Genomic DNA, 24,311 nt, shown 5'->3' with positions numbered 1-24,311 from the left:
TCTACTACATGGGCAGACAGATATGGTCGAAGCTAAAGACAGGCATTTCTTTACGGAAGCCATAGACAAGTCTGTTCGTGATGTCATATCAAGCCACAATGAAGCTTTTGTTGACGCATTTCACAATGCCATGAAAGAGGCGATTCATGGAATTCTAGTTGGTCAGGTTGGATCGACTTGTTATAATATTCTAGATCTGTTGACCTAAGGGACAAATCAAGTCAGTACCAATCATCAAGAAGCAGCACCAACTAGTAATGGTGGCGTCTAGACACTTCAAGGTTCATCTGAACAAATTCTGGGTACTGCTACAAATCAGATACAGTACAATCCTGGACCATTAGTACAACATGTGCAGCAGCCAGCGAGGCAAAGTCAAAACCAGATGATCAATTTTGGCACATCAGGCCACATACCATTGTTGGCTCAGAAGATAGCACCATTAGTTTAAAGGATCCGTAGAGATATAGATCCTTATGTCTATAATCAGAGACTTCAAGTAGCAAGCCAGCAAAGGACCCAACAGATTGAGATTCCACAAGGCTATCACTATGGCATGGATTATAACACCCTCCACATGATACAAAATCCAAGATATCAAGGCACATGGGATTTCAATCCACAGATGGGTCAGCAAGTACCGAGAAATCCAAATCCACAAGCTAACAAGTTGCTGCTCAAGGTGACCGAGATGATGAAGAATCAGTTCGGTCTAAAGCCAAAAGGAATGACCTTTTCGTACAAACGCTCATATCTAGAATGGTATGATTTGGTCGCCCTTCCTACAAATTACAGGCTCCTAGAATTCACCAAGTTCACTAGTCAAGACGGTACAAGCACAATAGAACATGTCAGTCGGTATCTTACACAATTGGGCGAAGCATCAGTTGAGGAGCCCATCGAGTTCGTTTCTTCTCCTTGTCCCTATCAAGGCCAGCCTTCACTTGGTTCTCGTCACTACCAATCAACTCCATTGCCAATTGGGCTGACCTAGAGAAGAAGTTTCATACATATTTTTACACTAGGACTGGAGAGAAAAAATAACCGATTTGACAACCATGAAACAGAGGACTAATGAATTGGGCACTGAATTTCTTCAGAGATTCCAAGAGACTAAGAATCTATGTTTCTCGTTGAGCTTGGCCGATGATCAACTAGCTGCTTTAGCCATCCAAGGAATGCTGCTGATTTGGAAAGAGAAACTGCTGGGACATGAATTTGACAACTTGGGTCAATTGGCTCAACGAGTGGTAGCACTTAATAGCCAATTCCAGAGCATACATAGAGATACCCGATTCTAGAAGAGTACCTCAGTGGCCAAAGCCTATGATCCATATTCAGTCAATGATGGCTATGAAGAAGAAGAAGAGGTTGCTGCAGCTGAATGGAATTGGGGCAAGAAGACAGTGATGGTGCCAAATCCTTGGGGAAGAGGAGTTGAGGAGAGTTATGACTTTGATGTTACCAAATCGGACAAGCTCTTCGATTTCTTGCTTGATAAGGGGCAGATCAAGTTGCCCGATGGTCATGTCATGTTGCTCCCTAATCAGTTGAAGAACAAGAAGTTCTACAAATTCCATAGCACTACTTCTCATTCCACTAATGAATGCAGAATCTTCAGACAGCATATACAGAGAGCTATTTAGCAAGGGAGGCTCAAATTCAATACACCTCGAAAGATGAAAGTCGATGATAATCCTTTCCCAGGAGATCAGAACATGGTTGATGCTGGGCTGTTCAAAGGAAAAACCAAGGTCCTAACATCGACCAAATCGAGAGAAGCTAGGATAGTCGATCCCGAAATGCAAATATCAGCTGATGAGTACAGAGAGATTAGAAGATGTTGTGCCAAACAAAAGAGCCGATATGAGTAGAGGAAAACATTGAAAGCAGAGATGTCAAAGCCGTGGGTCACATCTCGGATTCTGTTGAATAAATGGCAGCGGTAGAAGGAAAAGGATTATCAACGTTGGTTAAAAAGCATACCAGCATCAATTAGAAGAAGAGAAGTATAAAAGGGAACAAGCTAAATTACATTGGAATTGTCCCTTCTTTAGGCATTGCTGGAATGAAGGTTTGAAGTTGCCTACCAGACACGACTGTCCAGAATGTAGCAATCAATATCGGGAGTATAGGCAATCTCGAACCAACCGCCAGTCTATCCGTGCTCAAGATGCATATCATCATAACAACATGGATCGACGCTTAAAAACGAAAGTGTTCATGATCGGTTGGGAAAAAGAGTCATTGGACAGGACTGGGCTGATCATGAAGAGGAAGGCACTGAAAGAAGATACACATGATAGAAAGGCCAGTGGTGCCCAGGAGATTTAATGAGAAGCTAAAAGAGGAGGGTGCAGCGTCTAAGGAACAGAGAGATGGAACAGGCTCAGGCACCCGGTAAAACTCAAGTGTGGCAAATAGCTGATAGAAAGCAACCATCGACTAATATCCAAATGGTTTTTCTATTGTCGTCAGAATTCAGAGTCAGTGGCGAAAGCCAACAGCTGATCCAAGCAGTCGGCTTTGAGAATTTGGATAATCCAATAGATGGCACAAATGGCAAACTAGGACAGGGCTTCACATTGGCCGATGAATTAGAAGAGATAGACATTGGTCCTAGAGATAGACCTAGGCTGACATACATAAGTGCTAAGTTGGATCCTGAGTATAGATGAGAATTGATTGATTTATTAAAGGAATTCAAGGATTGCTTTGCTTGGGAATACTATGAGATGCCTGGTTTGGACCGATCGGTTGTCGAACATCGGTTGCCAATCAAACCTGGACATCGTCCGTTTAAACAAGCTCCAAGGATATTCAACCCGAACATGCTTGATGATATCAAAAAGGAGACTAAGAGGTTGCTGGAAGCAAAATTTATCTGACCATGTCGATATGTGGAGTGGATATCGAATGTTGTCCCTGTATATAACAAGAATGGGAAATTGAGGGTTTGCATTGATTTAAGGGATCTGAACAGAGCCACACCTATGGATGGTTATCCAATGCCGATAGCTGATATGTTAGTGGATGCAGCAGCTGGACACAAGGTTATGAGCTTCATGGACGGTAATGCAGGATATAACCAAATTTTCATGGCTGAGGAAGACATAGCAAAGACCACTTTCAGGTGCCCCGGTGCAATCGGTCTATTTGAATGGGTCATAATGACCTTTGGTTTGAAGAATGCCAGTGCAACTTATCAAAGGGCAATGAATTATATTTTCCATAAGTTGATCGGCATGATTGTTGAGATTTACATCGATGATGTGATGGTAAAATCCAAGGGATACAAAGAACACCTAGCTGACTTGCGAGAAACCTTGGAATGCACGAGGAAGCACGGTTTGAAGATGAATCCTAACAAGTGTGCTTTTGGAGTATCAGCCGGACAATTTTTGGGATTCATGGTTCATGAAAGAGGAATCGAAGTTGGTCAGAAAAGTGTAAAGGCAATTGACGAAGCGGTTCCCCCAACCACCAAAACAGAGTTACAGTCTCTGCTGGGAAAGATTAATTTCATTAGAAGATTCATTTTAAATTTGTCGGGAAGGATCCAGCCATTTTCTCCCTTGCTGAGATTGAAAAGTAATCAAGAATTCACATGGGGTGACATACGATAGAAGGCGTTTGAAGAAATAAAAGAATATATGAAGTGTCCACCCGTACTGGTCCCTCTTCAGCAAGGTAAGCCATTTAAGTTGTACATATCAGCTGATGACAAGACAATTGGGTCGGCCCTGATGCAAGAATTCAAAGGAAAAGAGAGGGTTGTTTTCTATCTAAGTAGGAGGCTACTGGATCTAGAAACAAGATATTCTCCCATCGAAAGGTTATGCTTATGTTTATATTTCTCTTGCACTAAATTACGACACTACTTATTATCGGCCGAGTGCACGGTTGTTTCCAAGGCTGATGTGGTTAAGCACATGTTATCAATGCCAATACTAAATGGAAGATTGGGAAAGTGGATTCTTGCATTATCAGAATTGGACTTGAAGTACGAATCGGCTAAAGCAGTCAAAGGACAGGTAATGGCCAATTTTATCACTCAGCATCACAAGCCAAGCATTAGTTATACAGAGCCGATGCCCTGGACACTGTTCTTTGATGGATCATCATGCAAGCAGGGTGGTGGCATTGGTATTGTTATCATTTCGCCTTGGGGGGCAAGCTTTGAGTTTGCTTTCCCAGCTGAACCAATGGTTACTAACAATCAAGCGGAGTATGAGGCTATTCTCAAAGGACTTCAACTTCTCCATGAAGTAAAGGCCGAAGCAATTGAGGTATTTGGAGATTCATAGTTAATTATTAATCAGTTGATCGACCTATATGAGTGCAAAGAAGAGACTTTGAAAGAATACTATGATGGCTACCAAAAGTTAATCAAGGAGTTTCTTCACGTCTCTTTCCAACATATCTTGAGAGCGCAAAACCAAGAAGCTAACCGTTTGGCTCAAAGTGCATTAGGGTATCGAGTATTTCGGGAAATATTGAGTAGTGAAGCCTCAATTGATGATTGGAGAGTTGAAATAGCCAATTACCTTAGGGATCCGTCTCAGAAAGTTACTAGGAAGCTAAGGTATAAGTCGACTAAATATGTTTTGTTGGATGAGCAGTTATATTATAAAACAGTCGACGGAGTGTTGCTCAAATGCTTAAACCAAGAAGAAGCTAAGGTATTGATGGGAGAAGTGCATGAAGGGATATGTGGAGCTCATCAATCGGCTTATAAGATGAAATGGATTATTCACAGAACTGGATATTTCTAGCCAAGAATACTAGAAGACTGTTTTGAATACTACAAAGGATGCCAAGACTGTCAATGTTTTTGGTAATATCCAGAAATCACCTACGTCGGCCATGAACCCAATAATCAAGCCATGGCCGTTTCAGGGCTGGGGAATTGATTTGATTGGCCAGATCTTTCCACCCTCAAGCAAGGGGCATAAGTTCATATTGGTGGCAACAGACTACTTCACCAAACGGGTTGAGGCAGTTCCCCTAAAAATGGTAACTTAAAAAAATATTGTTGATTTTGTCAAGGAGCATATCGTGTATCATTTTGGGATTCCTCAAACCATCACTACCGATCAAGGGACCATGTTTACATCAGAGGAATTCAGAGATTTTGCTGCCAGTATGGGGATCAAGCTGCTAAATTCATCTCCTTACTATGCTCAGGCTAATGGCCAGGCAGAGGTGTCCAATCAAATTATGATTAAGTTGATCAAGAAGAAAATTGAGGAACAACCAAGGAAGTGGCATTCGACGCTTAATGAGGCATTATGGGCATACAGGATGGCCTGTCATGGATCAATTAAAACATCACCTTACAAACTTGTGTACGGCCATAACGCAGTTCTTCCTTGGGAAATTCAGACTGGATCGAGGCGTGTTATGTTACAGAATGATTTGACAGTCGAAGTCTACAAAAATCTTATGATGGATGGCTTAGAAGACTTAAGTTGCCTTCGGCTACGTGCTCTCGAAAATATTGAAGCCAATAAACTGAGAGTCGCAAAATATTACAATAAAAAGGTTAAGAATAAGCAATTTTTTGAAGGATAGCAAGTTCGGCAAATGGTCACCCAATTGGGAAGGGCCTTATTGGATCAAACGTTGTGCTCCTGGTAATGCGTATATTTTGGAGAAACTAGGAGGAGAAGAAGAGTTTGGCTGATCAATCAATGGGAAATATATGAAGAAATATTATCCCAGCGTTTGGATTAACAGTTAAAAAGCCAATTTGTTCGGTTGACAGCTCTAATAGCCGATGTCAGAAAGGTATCGCCTTTAGTGCAAAAAATGAACCCAAAAGAACAAAAGCCGGTACAATGCGTATTGCCTATAGGGGGAAAGCAAGCATGGATGAAGTAATATGCATAATACGAAGTGCGAAAACAAAGGAAAATCATTCATGATGAGGGAATTGTTTGCTAAAAATCACTTATTACAAGCTATGGGTTGGAGAACAATTTGCTCACTACATCGTCGGCCAAAGTATTGAAAGCTACAGAGTTGGCAACGCTAGAGAATTCCTTAGTCAAACACTCATGATCCTCAGGGGGCACTGCATCCAAGAAACCATGAGGAAGAAGCTGAAGATTGTGGCCAGAGCGGACTTGTGCAGTGGCCAACGCTGTGGCAGCGCCATGGCGAACACCATGGAGAGCAACCTCCCTGACGCGGTTTGGAACATCATGCAAACGGATTGCTAGAACAGCACCCCTGGCATTGACAAACCCCACCGCATGATCCGCGGCTGATCGAAGGCTTTCCAACTGAGCAGTTAGATCTAAAAATTCAAAGGAAGGGATGATCAGAAAATCTCGAAAGCAAAAGTTAAGAAAAGCTAATAAGATTGTGGTAGCCTTCTCGCCTGTGATGGCTTCAGCCTTGGCTAGCCATTCCCTTAGGTCAGCCTCGGAAGACGATCGGATTTGAATCATGGCTAGAGCCGATTCCACGAGGGAAAGGTAGTTGGATAGACTCTGATCAGTCTGATCGATGGAAGCGATTAGATCAACATTATTGATCTACCTCCTTGGATAACAAGGGAGATGGCGATGAATCAGTGTTGAGGATGATCCTGATGGCTGAGCCAGGTTGACCTTGTGCTCCAGAACGAGGGCGACATCCCGAGTGGCACCTTCCTGGCGATGAAGGTGCTGGCGTGATGATGCGGGCTCATTAAGAGCCTCCTCAGTAGGTCTCTTGCTATTCTCCATGATCTCAAACCTATAGAAGAGCAGGAACTATACTAAGGACGCAAAAGGTTTGAGATGAGACAGGTAGCGTTTGGAGCCCCAGCCGTGGTCTATATATATAGCCTAGGGAGGCAAGGAGATGGATTTAGCCGAGGATGTGAAAACTAAAAATAGATACGGAAATGGATCGGCATTCCGGATTTCAGGGGATAGATAATGAAGAGATTACAGATTCGGGCTTATTGCTTCCCCAGATTACGAAACATCGTGGGGTGAGTACAAAGAATTTACATTGACCAGAAATTAACCCCCCAAGACTTCTTTTGATTGAAGGGAGTCCGGGTCCCCACAAGGCCAAAGGTTATCAAGAATTAAGTCACATTGGCCAGTTAGCAAACTTATGTCAGGAGAAAGGGAAAGGCCGCCCGCTTAACAGACGCCTAACTAGTCTCTCAGAGACTGGGAATTGCAGGAAAGAAGCCTGTGGCTCTCCTAGTGGGCATTTGATGAAGCAAACAAGGGAAAAGTGTCCACACATTCTAGCCCTTGCAAACACTAGAATAGCTCTACGAGCCTAGTGAGAAGACGTAGGCGACATCACAAGACTTCTTCTAGCCACAGCAGCTGATTCTTTTCCTCGACAAGGTGCTAGAATGAGTGACACAATCACCCTATGCACAAGAATTCTTCTAACCACTCAGGATCTTCATAGCAAAGAGATGAACCATGGAGGGTCCAGTGAAGTCATAGCTCGAGAGGGTAGGAAGAAGAGAAACATAGCTGAATAGTTGAGTTGCTCTAGCTGGGGTCGGATAGGCATTTTATAGCTGGCCCGGGAAAATGAATCCAAGTGCCCGTAAAACAGTGATGCTCTTGTAAGAAGTTTTGAGGCATGGGCTCATGAATGGACGCAAGCGGTGACAAATAGTGGGCCCCGGATCAAGGTTCTCTGCCCGTGACTATGGACCAATTAGGGATGCATACATGATAATTTTGGAATAAAATTACCTTTATCCCAAAATTGGGGGGCATGTGTTTACACTGGAATTTGGTAGAAGGATCTCAGAAGCTCGGGAGCTCCCAGGATCATGACAGCAGGGGATCAGTTGCGTGCAGATCGAAACCAGCTAATTCAGATGCAACTCTAGAATCAGCTTTCTTTAGATAGCGCCAGCAGATAACGATGGAGGCTATGATCGGTGCTGAGATGAGACATGCTGGACTCTACAAAAAGGAAAAGATTAGAGTCCAAGTTATCTTAAATTAGGAATGTTTTTATTATGCCAAAGATTGTATTAAGTCATACTCGAGTAGGGTTCCCAGGTATAAATACCAAACCTCGGCTATTGTAAAGACATCAACCAATCAATCAAATACAAGTCAATTACTTTTTTTGGTTCCGACCACCCCTTAGGAGTAGGAGTAGAGTAGATCTTGGCGAGTTCTTTGGCAAGTATGGCTACATCGATCCGGTCGACCTCCACTGCTTGTTGTAAGTACCGTCATAGTTTATACCTCTGTTCGTATGGCTGCATCGATCTGGTCGACCCCCACAGCGGCTCTGGTATAAGCTAGTTATTGACTCTTGGGTAATTCAAGTATGGCCTGTGTGATTCTGCCTCACACCCCACTGCTTGAATTGGATCAAGGTCAAGTTATCGGCTCTATCTTAGAGTGGCAGTCTTTGGTAGATTCATTAAGTTACCGATATTGCTTAATGCTTTCATTGTTTATCTAATTACAGCAATATCACTCTGCCCGATTGAGATTGATCTGGATCGGCCTTATATCTTGTTTAACTCATTGTTTGCTATTCTAAAACTGATCTAATCTACATCTTAAGCGATGAGTTATGTTTTTATCAGCTGTTTTGCGTCAATCTTAATCGTGGATAGTGTGCGGTTAAGGCATGTTCAATCTTGAGTAGATCTATCGGTTTGCAAGAACTGTTTCATGGCCCATCATCACGGCCTATGGGATTCTACCTCTCACCCCACTGTTGGCACCGTGGAGTGGGGATCATTGGTTGATAGACCCGTTCCGAAGAAGACATGACCTTAACTATGTGCTATGCCTGAATCGACTGTTTAGCCGATATCAAATGCTTTCATGAATAGTTCATATCACGAGATCGTTGAAGTAGAGATCATTGGCTAAGTATGGACCGATCATCATTGATATCTTATTGCTATTGATTAATATTCGTTTAAATGATGTTTATCCTGAATGATAACCGATTCTCCTCACACGACCCCATGAGTTCTAACTGACTTATTCTCATGAATATACTGGAATCGGCTATTTAGCCAATTTCCTTTCATATCGGCTCTCACAGCCGTACGTTTGGGGCTGTCTGACAACATCGGCAAGTTCTACCCTTAATTACTGATGAATTTTCTCTCCTTATCAATTGCAGGGTCAAATTGACTGACATGCCTCGAGAGGATTACACAGGATCGACCACCCCTGCGCTGAAGCTAGGTGGATTTGCTCCATCGAGCGGACCCTTCCAGCTTGCTGTGTGTGTCCTCGGCACGGGATGAAATTCTATGTCGACACCTCCTCTTCTAGCTATTCGAGTGACAAGCAAGGGGGGGGACATTTGCACCATGGTGCGGGACCTAGATGTGTCTAGGTAGGCTCACCATGCAGAGATCTAGGAGGCGGAGCGACTACGGTCGTGCCTCTCCTCTATGGAGACGACACTCGCCGCAGCCAATAGGGAGACGGCCATAGCTGAAGCAGTAGCGGGTTAAGCGCAGGCACAACTCACTGGCAAGGCATTGTCATTATAGTATCTTCTTGTTTTGTGTGGCCCTACACCTTATTAATTGGTACAGTTTTCTTGTTCTTGCTCTTTTAGCCGTCATGGAGCAGCTAAACGCCCATTTTTGCTACTGGCGGGGCTAAACTTCCTTGAGCGCATCCATGCTCTACCGGCATGGATCCAAGAGGTATTGACGCAAGGCCTTCGCCATGGGGCTACATCAGTCTTGGCCGTCGTCCACCTCCATTCAAATGCGGACTTGCGTGCATTAGAGCTAGGGTTCCCGCCAAAGCTGCCGGTCTATGAAATCTGATTGGTTTTAAGTTTTTGAGTTTCTTTTGTCCATTTCTCTTGATTCCATTTTGTAGTGTTGGTGGGCCCCAAACAGATGGGGAGATCTGCCCATGTGAAAATTTGATTTTTGGCTAAAATTTCGCACCACGTCGAGTAGTGCCGCCAACACGCACCAAAAATTAGATCTCTCTCTTGTGCCCTCTGCATGGAAATTAGGTTTACCATGCCATCGATTTCAGACAAGGGCATTTGTGGTAGTGTGATGTATTGTAGTGGTTGAACTTGGGATATATAGATAGCTATGGGGTTACATATCTCCTATAGTGAGTGTAGATGACATGTGCTTTACTGGATTAATGACTTCCATATAAGTTGTAGTTACTAGTTAGGTGCTTATTTGTAAACTCTTGCTCTATTATGTTGATATTAGGTAGAAGCTTTAGTTAATAAATACCTTTGCAATCTCAATGAACATCCACTAAATGCTTTTGAACAAGAGCAGGAGGCAGAAATCGCAAAGAATCATAGGAAGATGGAAGAACTAGGGGAGGTAGTTGACCGATCTGGTGATACAAATGAAACATATTCAGATCTACAAGATGAGCCAGTGGCCCTTGCAGTTGAGGTGCTTGTTCTATCTTGTATTGAGTTTGGGCGGGAGGGGCTAGGGGGTGCTGATAGCAATGCATTGCTTTGCTATCTAGATAGCAATGCAATTTGTACATGCTTGCTGCTTAAATTTGTTTCTTCAATTTCAGCGTCCGATTCAAAGAAGCCATAGAGGAGGCTCCACCAGTAGGACAAAAGGTAGCACTGATATTAGTCCTAGAGGAAGGCAGTCCAAGAGAGTGAAGTCAACACGACCAGGAGAGTTGACTCTTGGATCTGAGAAGAACAAGCAAAACCGTGCAAAAGTGAAGTACCACCATGCTATAGGATCTCGCTCCTATGTTGTACATTTGCAATCATTTGTAAGTGATGGTTGTGTTTTATTGTTACTCTAGCCTTTGTATAAATAGAAACTTAGGTGCACTGTTAATAGAAGCAATAGTGGCAGGAGCCAATTTGGCATCATCATTTAATTTTGAAGTTGCAATTTTGCACCAATCAATATGGAACCTATGCATTGTGCCTATGTAATCCATATCTATAACCTAATGTTTACTACTTGAATTTTGTAGCATGTAATCCATATCTTCTTGTTTTGTGTGGCCCTACACCTTATTAATTGGTACAGTTTTCTTGTTCTTGCTCTTTTAGCCGTCATGGAGCAGCTAAACGCCCATTTTTGCTACTGGCGGGGCTAAACTTCCTTGAGCGCATCCATGCTCTGCCAACATGGATCCAAGCGGTAGTGACGCAAGGCCTTCACCATAGGGCTACATCAGTCTTGGCCGTCGTCCACCTCCATTCAAATGCGGACTTGCGTGCATTGGAGCTAGGGTTCCCGCCAAAGCTGTCGGTCTATGAAATCTGATTGGTTTTAAGTTTTTGAGTTTCTTTTGTCCATTTCTCTTGATTCCATTTTGCAGTGTTCATGGGCCCCGAACAGATGGGGAGATCTGCCCACGTGAAAATTTGATTTTTGGCTAAAATTTCGCACCACGTCGAGTAGTGCCGCCAACACGCACCGAAAATTAGATGTCTCTCTTGTGCCCTCTGCATGGAAATTAGGTTTACCATGCCATCGATTTCAGACAAGGGCATTTGTGGTACTATGATGGCCACATAAAAGCACAAGGAGTCATCGTCTCTACCTCGATCTCCATCCTCCAGCCACCACTGTCTCTCCTCCCGCTCCAAATCCTAGCCCCATGGCCTTCCTCTCCAATCTCCAACCACCCCCTCTGCCACCCCCTTCAGACCCTAGGTGCCATCGGCATAGTAGCTTGACTCATCAATCTCCACTCTCTAGCCACACCCTCTCTCATACCTTTCTAAACCCTAGCTAGAGCCAGATCCCTTTGATTGGTCGACAGTAGGTCAGCCTAGCCATAGCCAGATCTAGATCCCCTACCTTGGTACCTATCATAACCAGCTAGATCTGAACCCTAGCCAGAGCTGGATCTAGTACCCCTTCGTCAATGCCGGCCCCACCAGTTTTGCGACCACGACAACAAGACCTCGGTGCCGATGATGAAGCGTAGCCAGGGTACGCGGAGAAAGAGGTACCCAAATTGCTTTTATGATAGTGTGATGTATTGTAGTGGTTGAACTTGGGATATATAGATAGCTATGGGGTTACATATCTCCTATATTGAGTGTAGATGACATGTGCTTTACTGGATTAATGACTTCCATATAAGTTGTAGTTACTAGTTAGGCGCTTATTTGTAAACTCTTGCTCTATTATGTTGATATTAGGTAGAAGCTTTAGTTAATAAATACCTTTGCAATCTCAATGAACATCCACTAAATGCTTTTGAACAAGAGCGGGAGGCAGAAATCGCAAAGAATCATAGGAAGATGGAAGAACCAGGGGAGGTAGTTGACCGATCTGGTGATATAAATGAAACATATTCAGATCTACAAGATGAGCCAGTGGCCCTTGCAGTTGAGGTGCTTGTTCTATCTTGTATTGAGTTTGGGCGGGAGGGTCTAGGGGGTGCTGATAGCAATGCATTGCTTTGCTATCTAGATAGCAATGAAATTTGTACATGCTTGCTGCTTAAATTTGTTTCTTCAATTTCAGCGTCCGATTCAAAGAAGCCATAGAGGAGGCTCCACCAGTAGGACAAAAGGTAGCACTGATATCAGTCCTAGAGGAAGGCAGTCCAAGAGAGTGAAGTCAACACGACCAGGAGAGTTGACTCTTGGATCTGAGAAGAACAAGCAAAACCGTGCAAAAGTGAAGTACCACCATGCTATAGGATCTCGCTCCTATGTTGTACATCTGCAATCATTTGTAAGTGATGGTTGTGTTTTATTGTTACTCTAGCCTTTGTATAAATAGAAACTTAGGTGCACTGTTAATAGAAGCAATAGTGGCAGGAGCCAATTTGGCATCATCATTTAATTTTGAAGTTGCAATTTTGCACCAATCAATATGGAACCTATGCATTGTGCTTATGTAATCCATATCTATAACCTAATGTTTACTACTTGAATTTTGTAGCATGTAATCCATATCTTCTTGTTTTGTGTGGCCCTACACCTTATTAATTGGTACAGTTTTCTTGTTCTTGCTCTTTTAGCCGTCATGGAGCAGCTAAACGCCCATTTTTGCTACTGGCGGGGCTAAACTTCCTTGAGCGCATCCATGCTCTGCCAACATGGATCCAAGAGGTAGTGACGCAAGGCCTTCGCCACGGGGCTACATCAGTCTTGGCCGTCGTCCACCTCCATTCAAATGCGGACTTGCGTGCATTGGAGCTAGGGTTCCCGCCAAAGCTGTCGGTCTATGAAATCTGATTGGTTTTAAGTTTTTGAGTTTCTTTTGTCCATTTCTCTTGATTCCATTTTGCAGTGTTCGTGGGCCCCGAACAGATGGGGAGATCTGCCCACGTGAAAATTTGATTTTTGGCTAAAATTTCGCACCACGTCGAGTAGTGCCGCCAACACGCACCGAAAATTAGATGTCTCTCTTGTGCCCTCTGCATGGAAATTAGGTTTACCATGCCATCGATTTCAGACAAGGGCATTTGTGGTACTATGATGGCCACATAAAAGCGCAAGGAGTCATCGTCTCTACCTCGATCTCCATCCTCCAGCCACCACTGTCTCTCCTCCCGCTCTAAATCCTAGCCCCATGGCCTTCCTCTCCAATCTCCAACCACCCCCTCTGCCACCCCCTTCAGACCCTAGGTGCCATCGGCATAGTAGCTTGACTCATCAATCTCCACTCTCTAGCCGCACCCTCTCTCATACCTTTCTAAACCCTAGCTAGAGCCAGATCCCTTTGATTGGTCGACAGTAGGTCAGCCTAGCCATAGCCAGATCTGGTACCCCTACCTCAGCACCTATCGATGACTGTATTGGCCAGATCTAGATCCCCTACCTTGGTACCTATCATAACCAGCTAGATCTGAACCCTAGCCAGAGCTGGATCTAGTACCCCTTCGTCAATGCCGGCCCCACCAGTTTTGCGACCACGACAACAAGACCACGGTGCCGATGATGAAGCGTAGCCAGGGTACGCGGAGAAAGAGGTACCCAAATTGCTTTTATGATAGTGTGATGTATTGTAGTGGTTGAACTTGGGATATATAGATAGCTATGGGGTTACATATCTCCTATATTGAGTGTAGATGACATGTGCTTTACTGGATTAATGACTTCCATATAAGTTGTAGTTACTAGTTAGGCGCTTATTTGTAAACTCTTGCTCTATTATGTTGATATTAGGTAGAAGCTTTAGTTAATAAATACCTTTGCAATCTCAATGAACATCCACTAAATGCTTTTGAACAAGAGCGGGAGGCAGAAATCGCAAAGAATCATAGGAAGATGGAAGAACCAGGGGAGGTAGTTGACCGATCTGGTGATATAAATGAAACATATTCAGATCTACAAGATGAGCCAGTGGCCCTTGTAGTTGAGGTGCTTGTTCTATCTTGTATTGAGTTTGGGCGGGAGGGTCTAGGGGGTGCTGATAGCAATGCATTGCTTTGCTATCTAGATAGCAATGCAATTTGTACATGCTTGCTGCTTAAATTTGTTTCTTCAATTTCAGCGTCCGATTCAAAGAAGCCATAGAGGAGGCTCCACCAGTAGGACAAAAGGTAGCACTGATATCAGTCCTAGAGGAAGGCAGTCCAAGAGAGTGAAGTCAACACGACCAGGAGAGTTGACTCTTGGATCTGAGAAGAACAAGCAAAACCGTGCAAAAGTGAAGTACCACCATGCTATAGGATCTCGCTCCTATGTTGTACATCTGCAATCATTTGTAAGTGATGGTTGTGTTTTATTGTTACTCTAGCCTTTGTATAAATAGAAACTTAGGTGCACTGTTAATAGAAGCAATAGTGGCAGGAGCCAATTTGGCATCATCATTTAATTTTGAAGTTGCAATTTTGCACCAATCAATATGGAACCTATGCATTGTGCTTATGTAATCCATATCTATAACCTAATGTTTACTACTTGAATTTTGTAGCATGTAATCCATATCTTCTTGTTTTGTGTGGCCCTACACCTTATTAATTGGTACAGTTTTCTTGTTCTTGCTCTTTTAGCCGTCATGGAGCAGCTAAACGCCCATTTTTGCTACTGGCGGGGCTAAACTTCCTTGAGCGCATCCATGCTCTGCCAACATGGATCCAAGAGGTAGTGACGCAAGGCCTTCGCCACGGGGCTACATCAGTCTTGGCCGTCGTCCACCTCCATTCAAATGCGGACTTGCGTGCATTAGAGCTAGGGTTCCCGCCAAAGCTGTCGGTCTATGAAATCTGATTGGTTTTAAGTTTTTGAGTTTCTTTTGTCCATTTCTCTTGATTCCATTTTGCAGTGTTCGTGGGCCCCGAACAGATGGGGAGATCTGCCCACGTGAAAATTTGATTTTTGGCTAAAATTTCGCACCACGTCGAGTAGTGCCGCCAACACGCACCGAAAATTAGATGTCTCTCTTGTGCCCTCTGCATGGAAATTAGGTTTACCATGCCATCGATTTCAGACAAGGGCATTTGTGGTACTATGATGGCCACATAAAAGCGCAAGGAGTCATCGTCTCTACCTCGATCTCCATCCTCCAGCCACCACTGTCTCTCCTCCCGCTCTAAATCCTAGCCCCATGGCCTTCCTCTCCAATCTCCAACCACCCCCTCTGCCACCCCCTTCAGACCCTAGGTGCCATCGGCATAGTAGCTTGACTCATCAATCTCCACTCTCTAGCCGCACCCTCTCTCATACCTTTCTAAACCCTAGCTAGAGCCAGATCCCTTTGATTGGTCGACAGTAGGTCAGCCTAGCCATAGCCAGATCTGGTACCCCTACCTCAGCACCTATCGATGACTGTATTGGCCAGATCTAGATCCCCTACCTTGGTACCTATCATAACCAGCTAGATCTGAACCCTAGCCAGAGCTGGATCTAGTACCCCTTCGTCAATGCCGGCCCCACCAGTTTTGCGACCACGACAACAAGACCACGGTGCCGATGATGAAGCGTAGCCAGGGTACGCGGAGAAAGAGGTACCCAAATTGCTTTTATGATAGTGTGATGTATTGTAGTGGTTGAACTTGGGATATATAGATAGCTATGGGGTTACATATCTCCTATATTGAGTGTAGATGACATGTGCTTTACTGGATTAATGACTTCCATATAAGTTGTAGTTACTAGTTAGGCGCTTATTTGTAAACTCTTGCTCTATTATGTTGATATTAGGTAGAAGCTTTAGTTAATAAATACCTTTGCAATCTCAATGAACATCCACTAAATGCTTTTGAACAAGAGCGGGAGGCAGAAATCGCAAAGAATCATAGGAAGATGGAAGAACCAGGGGAGGTAGTTGACCGATCTGGTGATATAAATGAAACATATTCAGATCTACAAGATGAGCCAGTGGCCCTTGTAGTTGAGGTGCTTGTTCTATCTTGTATTGAGTTTGGGCGGGAGGGTCTAGGGGGTGCTGATAGCAATGCATTGCTTTGCTATCTAGATAGCAATGCAATTTGTACATGCTTGCTGCTTAAATTTGTTTCTTCAATTTCAGCGTCCGATTCAAAGAAGCCATAGAGGAGGCTCCACCAGTAGGACAAAAGGTAGCACTGATATCAGTCCTAGAGGAAGGCAGTCTAAGAGAGTGAAGTCAACACGACCAGGAGAGTTGACTCTTGGATCTGAGAAGAACAAGCAAAACCGTGCAAAAGTGAAGTACCACCATGCTATAGGATCTCGCTCCTATGTTGTACATCTGCAATCATTTGTAAGTGATGGTTGTGTTTTATTGTTACTCTAGCCTTTGTATAAATAGAAACTTAGGTGCACTGTTAATAGAAGCAATAGTGGCAGGAGCCAATTTGGCATCATCATTTAATTTTGAAGTTGCAATTTTGCACCAATCAATATGGAACCTATGCATTGTGCTTATGTAATCCATATCTATAACCTAATGTTTACTACTTGAATTTTGTAGCATGTAATCCATATCTTCTTGTTTTGTGTGGCCCTACACCTTATTAATTGGTACAGTTTTCTTGTTCTTGCTCTTTTAGCCGTCATGGAGCAGCTAAACGCCCATTTTTGCTACTGGCGGGGCTAAACTTCCTTGAGCGCATCCATGCTCTGCCAACATGGATCCAAGAGGTAGTGACGCAAGGCCTTCGCCACGGGGCTACATCAGTCTTGGCCGTCGTCCACCTCCATTCAAATGCGGACTTGCGTGCATTGGAGCTAGGGTTCCCGCCAAAGCTGTCGGTCTATGAAATCTGATTGGTTTTAAGTTTTTGAGTTTCTTTTGTCCATTTCTCTTGATTCCATTTTGCAGTGTTCGTGGGCCCCGAACAGATGGGGAGATCTGCCCACGTGAAAATTTGATTTTTGGCTAAAATTTCGCACCACGTCGAGTAGTGCCGCCAACACGCACCGAAAATTAGATGTCTCTCTTGTGCCCTCTGCATGGAAATTAGGTTTACCATGCCATCGATTTCAGACAAGGGCATTTGTGGTACTATGATGGCCACATAAAAGCGCAAGGAGTCATCGTCTCTACCTCGATCTCCATCCTCCAGCCACCACTGTCTCTCCTCCCGCTCTAAATCCTAGCCCCATGGCCTTCCTCTCCAATCTCCAACCACCCCCTCTGCCACCCCCTTCAGACCCTAGGTGCCATCGGCATAGTAGCTTGACTCATCAATCTCCACTCTCTAGCCGCACCCTCTCTCATACCTTTCTAAACCCTAGCTAGAGCCAGATCCCTTTGATTGGTCGACAGTAGGTCAGCCTAGCCATAGCCAGATCTGGTACCCCTACCTCAGCACCTATCGATGACTGTATTGGCCAGATCTAGATCCCCTACCTTGGTACCTATCATAACCAGCTAGATCTGAACCCTAGCCAGAGCTGGATCTAGTACCCCTTCGTCAATGCCGGCCCCACCAGTTTTGCGACCACGACAACAAGACCACGGTGCCGATGATGAAGCGTAGCCAGGGTACGCGGAGAAAGAGGTACCCAAATTGCTTTTATGATAGTGTGATGTATTGTAGTGGTTGAACTTGGGATATATAGATAGCTATGGGGTTACATATCTCCTATATTGAGTGTAGATGACATGTGCTTTACTGGATTAATGACTTCCATATAAGTTGTAGTTACTAGTTAGGCGCTTATTTGTAAACTCTTGCTCTATTATGTTGATATTAGGTAGAAGCTTTAGTTAATAAATACCTTTGCAATCTCAATGAACATCCACTAAATGCTTTTGAACAAGAGCGGGAGGCAGAAATCGCAAAGAATCATAGGAAGATGGAAGAACCAGGGGAGGTAGTTGACCGATCTGGTGATATAAATGAAACATATTCAGATCTACAAGATGAGCCAGTGGCCCTTGTAGTTGAGGTGCTTGTTCTATCTTGTATTGAGTTTGGGCGGGAGGGTCTAGGGGGTGCTGATAGCAATGCATTGCTTTGCTATCTAGATAGCAATGCAATTTGTACATGCTTGCTGCTTAAATTTGTTTCTTCAATTTCAGCGTCCGATTCAAAGAAGCCATAGAGGAGGCTCCACCAGTAGGACAAAAGGTAGCACTGATATCAGTCCTAGAGGAAGGCAGTCCAAGAGAGTGAAGTCAACACGACCAGGAGAGTTGACTCTTGGATCTGAGAAGAACAAGCAAAACCGTGCAAAAGTGAAGTACCACCATGCTATAGGATCTCGCTCCTATGTTGTACATCTGCAATCATTTGTAAGTGATGGTTGTGTTTTATTGTTACTCTAGCCTTTGTATAAATAGAAACTTAGGTGCACTGTTAATAGAAGCAATAGTGGCAGGAGCCAATTTGGCATCATCATTTAATTTTGAAGTTGCAATTTTGCACCAATCAATATGGAACCTATGCATTGTGCTTATGTAATCCATATCTATAACCTAATGTTTACTACTTGAATTTTGTAGCATGTAATCCATATCTTCTTGTTTTGTGTGGCCCTACACCTTATTAATTGGTACAGTTTTCTTGTTCTTGCTCTTTTAGCCGTCATGGAGCAGCTAAACGCCCATTTTTGCTACTGGCGGGGCTAAACTTCCTTGAGCGCATCCATGCTCTGCCAACATGGATCCAAGAGGTAGTGACGCAAGGCCTTCGCCACGGGGCTACATCAGTCTTGGCCATCGTCCACCTCCATTCAAATGCGGACTTGCGTGCATTAGAGCTAGGGTTCCCGCCAAAGCTGTCGGTCTATGAAATCTGATTGGTTTTAAGTTTTTGAGTTTCTTTTGTCCATTTCTCTTGATTCCATTTTGCAGTGTTCGTGGGCCCCGAACAGATGGGGAGATCTGCCCACGTGAAAATTTGATTTTTGGCTAAAATTTCGCACCACGTCGAGTAGTGCCGCCAACACGCACCGAAAATTAGATGTCTCTCTTGTGCCCTCTGCATGGAAATTAGGTTTACCATGCCATCGATTTCAGACAAGGGCATTTGTGGTACTATGATGGCCACATAAAAGCGCAAGGAGTCATCGTCTCTACCTCGATCTCCATCCTCCAGCCACCACTGTCTCTCCTCCCGCTCTAAATCCTAGCCCCATGGCCTTCCTCTCCAATCTCCAACCACCCCCTCTGCCACCCCCTTCAGACCCTAGGTGCCATCGGCATAGTAGCTTGACTCATCAATCTCCACTCTCTAGCCGCACCCTCTCTCATACCTTTCTAAACCCTAGCTAGAGCCAGATCCCTTTGATTGGTCGACAGTAGGTCAGCCTAGCCATAGCCAGATCTGGTACCCCTACCTCAGCACCTATCGATGACTGTATTGGCCAGATCTAGATCCCCTACCTTGGTACCTATCATAACCAGCTAGATCTGAACCCTAGCCAGAGCTGGATCTAGTACCCCTTCGTCAATGCCGGCCCCACCAGTTTTGCGACCACGACAACAAGACCACGGTGCCGATGATGAAGCGTAGCCAGGGTACGCGGAGAAAGAGGTACCCAAATTGCTTTTATGATAGTGTGATGTATTGTAGTGGTTGAACTTGGGATATATAGATAGCTATGGGGTTACATATCTCCTATATTGAGTGTAGATGACATGTGCTTTACTGGATTAATGACTTCCATATAAGTTGTAGTTACTAGTTAGGCGCTTATTTGTAAACTCTTGCTCTATTATGTTGATATTAGGTAGAAGCTTTAGTTAATAAATACCTTTGCAATCTCAATGAACATCCACTAAATGCTTTTGAACAAGAGCGGGAGGCAGAAATCGCAAAGAATCATAGGAAGATGGAAGAACCAGGGGAGGTAGTTGACCGATCTGGTGATATAAATGAAACATATTCAGATCTACAAGATGAGCCAGTGGCCCTTGTAGTTGAGGTGCTTGTTCTATCTTGTATTGAGTTTGGGCGGGAGGGTCTAGGGGGTGCTGATAGCAATGCATTGCTTTGCTATCTAGATAGCAATGCAATTTGTACATGCTTGCTGCTTAAATTTGTTTCTTCAATTTCAGCGTCCGATTCAAAGAAGCCATAGAGGAGGCTCCACCAGTAGGACAAAAGGTAGCACTGATATCAGTCCTAGAGGAAGGCAGTCTAAGAGAGTGAAGTCAACACGACCAGGAGAGTTGACTCTTGGATCTAAGAAGAACAAGCAAAACCGTGCAAAAGTGAAGTACCACCATGCTATAGGATCTCGCTCCTATGTTGTACATCTGCAATCATTTGTAAGTGATGGTTGTGTTTTATTGTTACTCTAGCCTTTGTATAAATAGAAACTTAGGTGCACTGTTAATAGAAGCAATAGTGGCAGGAGCCAATTTGGCATCATCATTTAATTTTGAAGTTGCAATTTTGCACCAATCAATATGGAACCTATGCATTGTGCTTATGTAATCCATATCTATAACCTAATGTTTACTACTTGAATTTTGTAGCATGTAATCCATATCTTCTTGTTTTGTGTGGCCCTACACCTTATTAATTGGTACAGTTTTCTTGTTCTTGCTCTTTTAGCCGTCATGGAGCAGCTAAACGCCCATTTTTGCTACTGGTGGGGCTAAACTTCCTTGAGCGCATCCATGCTCTGCCAACATGGATCCAAGAGGTAGTGACGCAAGGCCTTCGCCACGGGGCTACATCAGTCTTGGCCATCGTCCACCTCCATTCAAATGCGGACTTGCGTGCATTGGAGCTAGGGTTCCCGCCAAAGCTATCGGTCTATGAAATCTGATTGGTTTTAAGTTTTTGAGTTTCTTTTGTCCATTTCTCTTCATTCCATTTTGTAGTGTTCGTGGGCCCCGAACAGATGGGGAGATCTGCCCACGTGAAAATTTGATTTTTGGCTAAAATTTCGCACCACGTCGAGTAGTGCCGCCAACACGCACCGAAAATTAGATGTCTCTCTTGTGCCCTCTGCATGGAAATTAGGTTTACCATGCCATCGATTTCAGACAAGGGCATTTGTGGTACTATGATGGCCACATAAAAGCGCAAGGAGTCATCGTCTCTACCTCGATCTCCATCCTCCAGCCACCACTGTCTCTCCTCCCGCTCCAAATCCTAGCCCCATGGCCTTCCTCTCCAATCTCCAACCACCCCCTCTGCCACCCCCTTCAGACCCTAGGTGCCATCAGCATAGTAGCTTGACTCATCAATCTCCACTCTCTAGCCACACCCTCTCTCATACCTTTCTAAACCCTAGCTAGAGCCAGATCCCTTTGATTGGTCGACAGTAGGTCAGCCTAGCCATAGCCAGATCTGGTACCCCTACCTCAGCACCTATCGATGACTATATTGGCCAGATCTAGATCCCCTACCTTGGTACCTATCATAACCAGCTAGATCTGAACCCTAGCCAGAGCTGGATCTAGTACCCCTTCGTCAATGCCGGCCCCACCAGTTTTGCGACCACGACAACAAGACCACGGTGCCGATGATGAAGCGTAGCCAGGGTACACGGAGAAAGAGGTACCCAAATTGCTTTTATGATAGTGTGATGTATTGTAGTGGTTGAACTTGGGATATATAGATAGCTATGGGGTTACATATCTCCTATATTGAGTGTAGATGACATGTGCTTTACTGGATTAATGACTTCCATATAAGTTGTAGTTACTAGTTAGGCGCTTATTTGTAAACTCTTGCTCTATTATGTTGATATTAGGTAGAAGCTTTAGTTAATAAATACCTTTGCAATCTCAATGAACATCCACTAAATGCTTTTGAACAAGAGCGGGAGGCAGAAATCGCAAAGAATCATAGGAAGATGGAAGAACCAGGGGAGGTAGTTGACCGATCTGGTGATATAAATGAAACATATTCAGATCTACAAGATGAGCCAGTGGCCCTTGCAGTTGAGGTGCTTGTTCTATCTTGTATTGAGTTTGGGCGAGAGGGTCTAGGGGGTGCTGATAGCAATGCATTGCTTTGCTATCTAGATAGCAATGCAATTTGTACATGCTTGCTGCTTAAATTTGTTTCTTCAATTTCAGCGTCCGATTCAAAGAAGCCATAGAGGAGGCTCCACCAGTAGGACAAAAGGTAGCACTGATATCAGTCCTAGAGGAAGGTAGTCCAAGAGAGTGAAGTCAACACGACCAGGAGAGTTGACTCTTGGATCTGAGAAGAACAAGCAAAACCGTGCAAAAGTGAAGTACCACCATGCTATAGGATCTCGCTCCTATGTTGTACATCTGCAATCATTTGTAAGTGATGGTTGTGTTTTATTGTTACTCTAGCCTTTGTATAAATAGAAACTTAGGTGCACTGTTAATAGAAGCAATAGTGGCAGGAGCCAATTTGGCATCATCATTTAATTTTGAAGTTGCAATTTTGCACCAATCAATATGGAACCTATGCATTGTGCTTATGTAATCCATATCTATAACCTAATGTTTACTACTTGAATTTTGTAGCATGTAATCCATATTAGTACCTGTGTATTGTGCAGTTGTACCTATGCATTGTGCATGTAATCCATATCAGTACCTGTGCATTGTGCATGTAATCCATAACAATATGAAACACGTGTTACTTGTTTTGAACTAATCTCTTGGGTTTTCAATTAAAGTCCACTTCCACTATCTATAACATAATGTTTACTACTTGAATTTCACAGGAAGCTATGGAAACTGTGCGAGCAGAACCTGTTGCTGATGGGCACGAACCAATGACTAGTGCTGATGCTATTCCCAAGGACCTTTGCCTCTTCTAGGTCTAGGTCCACTCCCAGGTCAGGGGCAACACCCTTTTTTTGAAGAATGCTGGTATCCTAACAAGCTCTGCCAGAACAGAGACATTGGTGGAGAGAATGCTTCAGGAACAACTTGTTGCTGAATAGGAAAGTTCCACTAACCTCATTGAATAAGTGGGTTAAGTGAAGAGGATGACAGAAAAGACTAAAATGGAGTTTGAGGAGTTCAAGATACAACAACAGGAGGAGTACAATAAGCTACATTAGGATATCATGTGCTTTAGCTCTTCTTCTGGTAACTATTGGTCATCAACTCTGTTGACTTGATGTAGTGAACATTTGTGGTTTGATGTGTGTACTTGTGTGCTGGTTTGATGTGCTAAAATTATTAGTGGGTTGCTGTTGATGTGTAAATAGTAATTTGTTGTGTTTGATTGTCATTCTAAATAATTATGTATATATTCATCGAATAATTATGTAGTCAATCTGTGCAATAGTGATGATCACATATTACTTTTATGATGAATTGATTGTTGAGCACGTGGTAGAACTTGGGCAGCCCACATGATCAAATAAAAATGCAACACGTGGACTAACTAGTGCATGACACATGAAATAGCCATGGCATAACACGTGGGCTAATAAAAATCCAACACGTGGTAGGAAGTTGTCAAACCACATGACCGAATCAAAAAACGAAACATAGATGGACGGCACCATGACACGTGGTCGAATAAGAAATGACCATGTGGACCAATAAAAATACGACACATGGTCTAATAATGAAGTGACACGTGACCCAACTGCAACACAACACATGTGCCAATAGAAAATAGACATGTGGAACAATAGGGACTCAACACATGGTCCAGTAAGAACATAAAATGTAGAAGAACCAGAGATGGCCACCTTGTGCAATAAGAAGGTGACACGTACCTGAACCATCTCCAATGCAACCGACTATAGCATGTACACATGAAAAGCATCTCTAACGGAAGCACCCGCTAGCGTGGCTATCCCTTACCACCCATGCAAAAGTAGTTCTATGATGATCTGTTTTTCGTCATAGATCTATCCAATTCTATGACAAATTTCTAGATTCATCATAGAAGTTCAAGCATGACATGACTTGTACGACAAACCATTTTTTGTCATAAATTCATCATAAAACTGAAATTATGACAAATTTGGCTCCTTCAGTGATGAAAGCTGATCGTCATAGAAGTGGATATTCCTAGTGGAGT

At 43.7% G+C, this 24,311-nt stretch overlaps 1 protein-coding gene across 1 annotated transcript in view; it reads left to right on the top strand.

Annotated features, from left to right (window-relative positions):
- The window catches only part of LOC136523923 (uncharacterized), a 35,020-nt gene extending 11,932 nt beyond the window's left edge, over positions 1-23,088 (top strand). The window contains exons 3-10 of the mRNA XM_066517437.1: positions 10,205-10,399; positions 12,139-12,333; positions 14,119-14,313; positions 16,099-16,293; positions 18,079-18,273; positions 20,059-20,253; positions 22,039-22,233; positions 22,993-23,088. Of these exons, the coding sequence (XP_066373534.1) occupies positions 10,205-10,399; positions 12,139-12,333; positions 14,119-14,313; positions 16,099-16,293; positions 18,079-18,273; positions 20,059-20,253; positions 22,039-22,233; positions 22,993-23,088 (1,461 nt within the window). The remainder of the gene's footprint in view (positions 1-10,204; positions 10,400-12,138; positions 12,334-14,118; positions 14,314-16,098; positions 16,294-18,078; positions 18,274-20,058; positions 20,254-22,038; positions 22,234-22,992) is intronic.
- Positions 23,089-24,311: the final 1,223 nt, after the last annotated feature.

This window comes from Miscanthus floridulus, chromosome 18 (genome assembly GCF_019320115.1).
Source record: "Miscanthus floridulus cultivar M001 chromosome 18, ASM1932011v1, whole genome shotgun sequence".
In the NCBI taxonomy this organism is placed as follows: Eukaryota; Viridiplantae; Streptophyta; class Magnoliopsida; order Poales; family Poaceae; genus Miscanthus; species Miscanthus floridulus.
Note: the sequence above shows the minus strand (reverse complement) of the source record. Positions and strands in the feature narration are given on the sequence as shown.